General features: G+C 33.3%; 1 protein-coding gene across 1 annotated transcript; it reads left to right on the forward strand.

Annotated features, from left to right (window-relative positions):
• The first annotated feature begins 1,975 nt into the window (after positions 1–1,975).
• On the forward strand, positions 1,976–5,272 carry LOC107768481 (deSI-like protein At4g17486). The gene is made up of 3 exons (XM_016587608.2): positions 1,976–2,559; positions 3,444–3,731; positions 4,812–5,272. The coding sequence occupies exons 1-3, from the start codon at positions 2,427–2,429 to the stop codon at positions 5,060–5,062; spliced, it is 672 nt and encodes a 223-aa protein (XP_016443094.2). The 5' UTR covers positions 1,976–2,426; the 3' UTR covers positions 5,063–5,272.
• The last annotated feature ends 3,256 nt before the right edge of the window (positions 5,273–8,528 follow it).

The following is an 8,528-nucleotide window of genomic DNA, read 5'->3' on the forward strand; positions in this document are numbered from 1 at the left end:
CAAAGCGCAAAACAATAAGACTCGACCAATTTTCTTTTCATTAAGAGACTCTAATTCTCTAACCCTCCGCACATACTTTTGCATAACAGAAGATTTAAAAAAAAACCACCACAAGAGTAAAGAAAGCAAATTCAAATTGCAAGGCAACAATGGCTAAAGCTTGAGAAAGCAAACTTTTAGTTTGTTTTTTGTTCATTCTTTTCTTATAAACAGGTAAATAAACTTTCAGTTCTGAAAGAAATATATAAAAAAACATAAATTTAGCAAATTATTTTCAGATTGTTTCTAGCGTTGTTTTACTATTATCGACTTATCATTAGCTTACTAAGAACCGAAAAACCGAACCAAACCAACAACAATCAAACCGATGGTTTGTATTTAATTTGGTTTGGTTTTGGTTTTAAAATTTTAAAAACCGATTAAATTGGTTTGGTTTTGGTTTTAATAAAAAACCGACCAAACCGAACCGTGAACACCCCTAGTTTGAGCATTAGAAACTAAACTCGAAGATCTTTCATTTTATATGTGTTACATCACATAACTCTTTATATACATATAGATAAGTTCGTCCAAAGTTTGGTCGTGTGCGTACTCATTTGGAACTTTAGTCTATCATGTAATTTTCAACTTGGCTTAGACTTAGGGCTCTCCTTAGACTCCACATCACTTATGATATGCCTCGTTCACTTATTATCATATCCAAATTAAAATCCATCATATTAATAGTCCTCGTCTGTACACAAAATAATATAATTAGCATACATCAACTTTCTTAATAGCGTTTAACTAGTTCGAAATTTTTTTTCGGGGTGCTACAAGAAACTTTCATGAATACAAGATCTATAAGAGTTAGTCATGTAAACTACAACTACTTTAGATATTACAAATTGTGCAACTTCAAGTTTTATAAGTTATTCTATTTATACTACAATCAAGATTATTGCTATGAATAAAAAGCTAAAAATAAGGAGATTCGTTATGTCGGTGATAAAATAATTAAATGCATATCAAAACAAAATAACTACTTACCTAAAAAACCTCAAACACATATGGCTAGTATTCTAATTCATTTTCATTATTCTATCAGAAACGTTGTCATCCAATATATGGTGTATACGTAAAGTATGATATATATATATATATATATATATATATATATATATATATTCGTTTTTGGTAATATTTACCATCTCCCCATTCCAGTAATTACACCATTTTTGCATAGAGAAAAAAGATATATTCTAAATCCAAATAGCCATTAAGCAATAAAACTTAAGTATGATATATATATATATATATATATATATATATATATATATATATATATATATATTTTAGCTAATATTTACCATCTCCCCATTCCAGTAATTACACCATTTTTGCATAGAGAAAAAAGATATATTCTAAATCCAAATAGCCATTAAGCAATAAAACTTTCAAATTTTTGGTTGATTAAATTGAATTCCAGCCAAAATATAAAAAGGAAATAAGCAAACAAAATGGAAAAAAAATTTATGCGACGTGGGTCTGTGTGAGGGCAGGTGGACGCAGGTGAAAATGCTATGCGAGACGGGACGGGTTGACATCTTCGCGGGTTTATACGAATTTGCCCCGCAACCTCACCACAACACACCGCTTGCCATCACTAGATATAAGGATAGATTTGGGATTAAAATTCAAATGGGAGGCAAATCTATTTATTTTTTCTATAGTTGAGGAGCATATTTGAGCCAATTCACTAATGATAATAGCAATATTTGGAACTAAATTCAAAATAAAGGGAAAATTATTTTATTTCCCATAGTAACAGGCGATTCAAAATTTGGAAACTGGGGCATCCGACATAACTTTTACAAAAGCAACTTTCGAGTTTGACAATGGCAGTTCCATAATTCTTACCACTTTGGGAGGCCATTTAAGTACTTGTAAAATCGTAGTACATGCGTTAAGGTTACGATTGAGGGTCACTTTTAACACTTTCGCCGGGTGATAGGAAGCGACGTCCCTTTATATTTTGGCCGTCGTCAACAAACGGCGTCGCTGCAAGTCACGCCCGCCGGGGAATATTTCAATCTTTGGAAAAAAAATGTGATTAAATATATGAACAGAGAACTGAATTCCAAAACCTTGTTAGGTTGATCTATTTTTTTTTTCTTTCATGCGCGTGCGAATTTGTTGTTGCTCTAGAAAGCTATAAATTCTAGTATAAAAAATTGTGCTCCATATTATATTGAAAAAAGTATCGGTTTTGGTATTAAATTATTCAGAAATTTTGTAATTGGAATTTCCCATAATTATCTTAGGGAAGTATACAATATCGCTTTCCGAGGAGAATTTTCCTATGCCACATACTTCCATTGCAAAATTCCATCTTTTCATTGTTTGATTGAAAGATTCACGATTTGAAAGAGAGAATAGAAAAGAAGATGCTGTGTCAAATACTGCGACGGAAGAGGAAAACTGGAGCAGTTCCAGTTTACCTGAATGTGTACGATCTCACTCCCATTAATGGCTATGCTTATTGGCTTGGCCTTGGTGTTTACCATTCTGGTGTTCAAGGTTTGTTCCCTTTCAGATCTTGTGTCCATTTCTCTTTTGGATTCAGTTGTTATCTGGGCTTGAAATAATAATTTGAATCTCTATGTTAAATATAAAAAATTTATGCAAAAGTTGGCTCTTTTTGTCGTCTTATGTTTGATTTTGAGTTTCTTTTTCTCCAGAAATTAGGGGTTATATGTGCAAAATTTCAACAATTTATGCAAAAAGTTGGTTCTTTATTCAGTTTCATTTTGGTTTTGGTTTTTATTTGAGTTTCATGGTTGTTGGATTCTTCATTTGGATCTCAAATGATTGTAAAACCCTAAAGTTTTCTTCCTTTTACCATGACATGAATCCTTTGCTATAACTTGGGTAGGTGCTCTTTTTTGAATTAGTTGAAAAATTCCATGTCTGCTGAGGCTGTAGTTACTGAGTCAGCCTGAGGTAGAAAATTCCACCATTTGTCCTTTTTATTTTCTGAAAATACTTAGCTGGAGATTGCTTATATTTTCATTACATCACTGGGTTGTGACATCAGACTAGTTCAGATTTCTCATTTCAACATGTAGCTCTAGAGAAAGTTTATTGCTGTACAACTATGCTGCATATGGTTCTTTTGGTCTATGGAGACTTGGAACTACTTTCTTTTTTCTGACGGTGTCCGGGCTAACTTACACACACCTCGATTGGTTCCACAGATACCTACTACCTACCACGGAGACTTGGAACTTGATGGTTTTGGAAGAAAAATAGGAATATATTGAAGTTTGTCGGCCTTCCTTTTAATGTATTATCATGAAAATTTGATTAAGAGAAGAAGTGTGGAAGATGTTGTATTATTTGAAATTGTTGTCTAGGAAAATCTAGACTGTTTCAGTGAATGAAATTGTTTCTCATTTTTGTAGTTCATGGAGTCGAATATGCATTTGGTGCTCATGAACATCCGACTACTGGGATATTTGAAGTGGAACCAAAGCAATGCCCTGGTTTTACGTTTAGAAAATCAATTCTTATAGGGAGAACAGACTTGGGGCCAAAAGAGGTCCGGGCATTTATGGAGAAACTGGCAGAGGAGTATACTGGTCACTCCTACAATCTAATCACAAAAAACTGCAATCATTTTTGCAGTGACGTCTGCGTTCGGTTAACAGGGAAGCCAATTCCTCGATGGGTGAACCGACTGGCACGACTTGGTAATTGCTTTACCTCATGCTTCTGTCTTCCATGTTTTCCCTCTCATTCTTTACTTTGGGTCTAATTTTCTCACTGCCCCTGTTACTTAAAGCACACGGTCTGCCTTTGAAATATTGTTGATTGTTTTATGCTATGATTGTTTGAATTGCTTCAAAAATGGTTGCACTCTTTATTTCATTAGAAAAAGAAGGTAAGCACAGTAACCCTCAGGGGTTGGCCTGGTGGCAATTGACGAGAGCCTTGGGGTTTGTTCCCTTTCAAGGTCTCAAGTTCGAAAACCACCGGGTGCAAACAATTTCTGAGGGCAATCGGATTGGGTAAAACCTGAATTAACCGTGGTGCACTTGCGGGAAACTCCTTGCCGAGGGCCTATGCACCCCGGGATTAGTCGGGGCTCTTAGAGACTCGGACACCCGGTGCAAATCAAAAAAAAAAGAAAGAAGGTAAGCACAGTAACTTTTTCGTAGGAGCATCTATCAGCTTTCTCGAATGAGCTTCTTATCTCATGTCCAATTATGATGTCAATATACAATTCAGCATTTGGTGAGAAGCCATTTTTTTAATGTTCCTCTTTTGTTTTCTTTATTCTGTTTTTTAGGTAAGGTTGAAGGCTAAATTAACTTGAGCATCGCTGAGTATTTTAAATTGAAACAATCATTTTCTCCTTCCTGTACCCAACCACAGATGGGGAATGGGACAACTAAGACAATTTTTTCTGTATGGACCTTGCTTGCAATACTTAGTTTTTTTAACATGGTGGTCCTTGGAGTCTTAATTAGTGGTCCCTTATAGTTCAAGTTAATTAATAAAGTCTTAGGATATGTGGAAACATAAATGATGGATCTGGTTTGATAATTCACATGATTTTTCGAGCCAGCCTGTGACCAACTTGTAAAGTTTTCTGCACCTCAAAGGTGCCAAAAACTAAATTCTAATCCAATATTGGTACGTTGAGTTGCACTTTGGACATAACTCACATATACTTTGCTTGCCATTTGAGAATAATTTATCAGTATTTATATCCAGATTCATATTTTTTTAGTAGATGGATTAACTTGTTGCTTTTGACTCGATTCTAGGCTTTCTGTGCAATTGTGTCCTACCAGCCAGTTTGAATGAGACAAAGGTCCGGCACATTAGGGCAGAAGATAGGAGCATTGAGAAGAAAAAACTACGAAGCCATTCAAGTAGGTTTGTAGCCTCTTCTAATCCACCTAGCTTGTCCTCTCGTACTTCAGGATCTGCATCGTCGAGTAGTAGACACAGAAGTCGTCATCCTCCAGCCGTGCCCTTGATTCGTTCAACGTCACCATCAATATTGAAGCTTTAGAGTTATGGCTTTTCTTTCTTTCATGACGCAATAGGCTTTCATAGTACTAGACACGAGGGGTGAGAAAGAAGATTATGATTGTTTTTCTTGAAATTGTTCTTAAAAAAAGGAAGCTGCTTGGAAAAAATATGTGCAGCATTTGTGAATCTGTAAATTAGACAAATTGTATGGTGATTTTGTGATAATTGTAGAGCGTTTTTTATTTATTTATTATTTTTGGTGGAATTTGTAATCAGCTTTTTGTAAATGTCGACCAGGTGGTTCTAGAGTGTGGTTTTTAGTTGAATGAGCACATGACAAAAGTAGTTATTATATGAGTTTTAGACTAAGTTGCTGATAATTTAGTACTTTTGCCTTGTTCTGCACATGATTCTTTTAACTTGATTACAGCTCAGCCACTAGTTTTATTAGTTTAGTAAGTTGGACAGGTAATTTTGCAAGGCACTTGCATCTAAAACAGGTCTAATTTCAAGAATCAAGACTACTCTTTTCAATATCATTAAGGAGTATTTTTTGTACCTAAAACTTGAAAGTGCACTTTTTTTTTTATTTAATTATAGAAATCTTGTAGTTCTATTTGTTAGAGAGGCTGGGATTGGTTTGGCGGGGCCTGGTGTGTTGTAATAAATTTAATTTACAATTGGATGCTATGAGCCTCTGTTTTAAAAGGCAGAATTGCGACTCGTCCCGGGGCGGAGCACTTGTAAAACGCCTCTGGGCTTATGTATGAGGTTTAGTTCCGTGAGACTTACGCCTCGGCCGTCGGAGCTTACGCCCTGGACACGCCCAATGCCCAGCGTACTGGACTCGTCTCATAAAACTTTATGTAATTGTGTGTAACTAACCTTGTAAATCCTCAAATTTTCTTAATAAATCGTTGACTATTCAAAATTACTTTTTTTCTTAATCATAAATCATTAAGTTGAGAGTATTTTATGTCATAATTAAAATAAAAATTATTGCACATTATCCACTAAGACTGCTATGATAGTAAATTTTAAATAAATCTTTCATTTAAAAAGTATTTATTTATTAACTTTTGTTATGTGTTTATTATATAATAGTCCATAATATTTTTTATAATTTTTTTCCTAAATATTTTTTTCTACGTGTATGAGATACAATACTTATTAATTTAATAGTTCAGTATTAGCTTACGCAACTATTTACAAATAATTTGTTATCATGGTATAATATGTTGAATTATGTGTTACTTTATTGACTTGTTGAAACTTAAAAATAAATGATGTTAGAGAATCATATTTAAATTATGAATTATGTTTTTATATAATTTCACTTACAAATAGAAAGCATATTAAATAAAAGGAGTATTTGTAAAAAATATCAAATTATAATATCGAAATTCTTTCAAGATTCATTACCCTTTAAGAAATATATATAAGATTTCGTTTCGAATACATTACTTTTGATTTTTGAGTTGTAACGACGTTGCAACTAATTTCATATTATGATATATGTCATACTTTTCGTATTATTCATAGTCGAATTATAATTTATAAGTATTTTAAACATATTAGTTGTTATAATTTTGTGATTTTAATGTAATTTTTATAATTATTTTTTATTTTATACTATCTTAAAATTCTTGAAATTAATAAAATTTAAAGATCCGTAGGACTCACACCCCATGTCTCAGGACTTACACTTTGCCAGTAAAACGCCTCGCCTCACGCCCTGACGATTAAAACATTGGTATGGGCTGCTTTGAATTGGTAGTTAGTTTGTCTCTATCAATTCTGTCATGTGAAGACCATTGACCAATAAATCCAGACGTCTGGGTTTTGAATGGTTTTCCTGCCTTTTTTAAAGTACTCACGTGTTTTTTAAAACTAAAACAACATTTGGTTTTGGATATATATATATATATATATATATATATATATATATATATATATATATGTGTGTGTGTTATATTCAAAAAATATACAAATTTATACATTTTTTTCAGCTACTAAATGTAAATAGTTTTTGGCGCGGACTAAAATTAATAATACCCCAAATTTTGTTAGCCTAGCTAGTCTGGATTAGAATAGCATATCCACGAGCAAATTAAAAATAAAGGGTTTGAACATGAAATATAAATAGGTACACACAATTGCTTCAAGTAAAGGACAATTGCTTTCCATCCCACTAAGTTTATTACTCCCTCCGTTCCAATTTATGTGAACCTATTTGACTGGACGCGGAGTTTAAGTAAAAAATAAAGACTTTTAGAATTTGTGATCCTAAACAAGTTCAAATGGGGCCCAGAGTATTTGTGTGGTTATAAAAGCTTCTCATTAAGGGTAAAGTTGTAACTTTAAGCTAAATTGTTACCAAATTTAGAAAGGGTTCATTATTTTTGGAACGGACCAAAAAGGAAATAGATTCACATAAACTGGAACAGAGGGAGTACTAGTTACTACTATCGACTATTGTTCGACAGGTTGTTGTGAATGTTTCTTTCGATTTCCAAAAGCACTAGCCACAGTAGAGATATTTACAGCTTGTTTGGATGGTTGTTACGTATCGTTTCATAATGTATCGTATCGTACTGTATTATATTGTACTGTATCGTTTGATGAATACAATGTTTGGATGGATTGTGTTGTTGTGCCGTCGTTTCATGGTATCATGCACCAGTAATATGATGAATAAACTTGCAATATTATAAAGAAAAATTATGAGATGGTATATAAAAGGGTAGGGTTAATGATAAAATAAAATTATTTAATAATAATGAAGGGTGAGATTGAGAGAAAAAGACAAGGTAACGACGCGACCACACCAAATCGATCGTTACATAAAGTGACACATTTCGTCGTTATGTAACGACAGATTTAACGATACGATACAATAAAATTTAAGTAACAATCAAAACAAACATCGTATTTAACGTAACAATACGATACAATACAATAGGTAACAACCATCCAAACAAGCTGTTAAGCACATTCTTGCCAAGAATAATGTGAGTTATAGTATTCACTAATGATATGAAATAATTTTTGTGCTAATGGTGTAGTTGAATTGATTATATTAGGTGGCTTGTATTGTTTTTAGGTTACCAATACATACTAATCATGAGCAAATCGTGTAAAATTTATTTACATTTTTGTTTTTCAATTACTAATTTGAACTTTTTGATCTTTAACCAAAAATGAAAAAGCAAAAACAAACCACCGTTACAACTCCAGGGTGCAACTTTTTTTCCCTCCTAACTCGACAAATACTAATTACAATAAGCTCAGTGTAATTTTATAAGTAGGATCTGGTAAGGGTAATGTGTACGGAGACTTTATTTCTACCTTAAGAAAGTAGAGAGACTGCTCTCAATCTCAAGATAAGATGAAAAAAGGAGCAGTAGCAACAAACAGTAACAATAACAAGATAGCAAGAGAAACCAAAGCAAAAGAAACAGGGGCGGCCAGAGGGCGAAGCCACTAAAGCGGGGGCTTTAGGCCCC

The sequence above is a fragment of the Nicotiana tabacum genome, chromosome 1 (assembly GCF_000715075.1).
Source record: "Nicotiana tabacum cultivar K326 chromosome 1, ASM71507v2, whole genome shotgun sequence".
In the NCBI taxonomy this organism is placed as follows: domain Eukaryota; kingdom Viridiplantae; phylum Streptophyta; class Magnoliopsida; order Solanales; family Solanaceae; genus Nicotiana; species Nicotiana tabacum.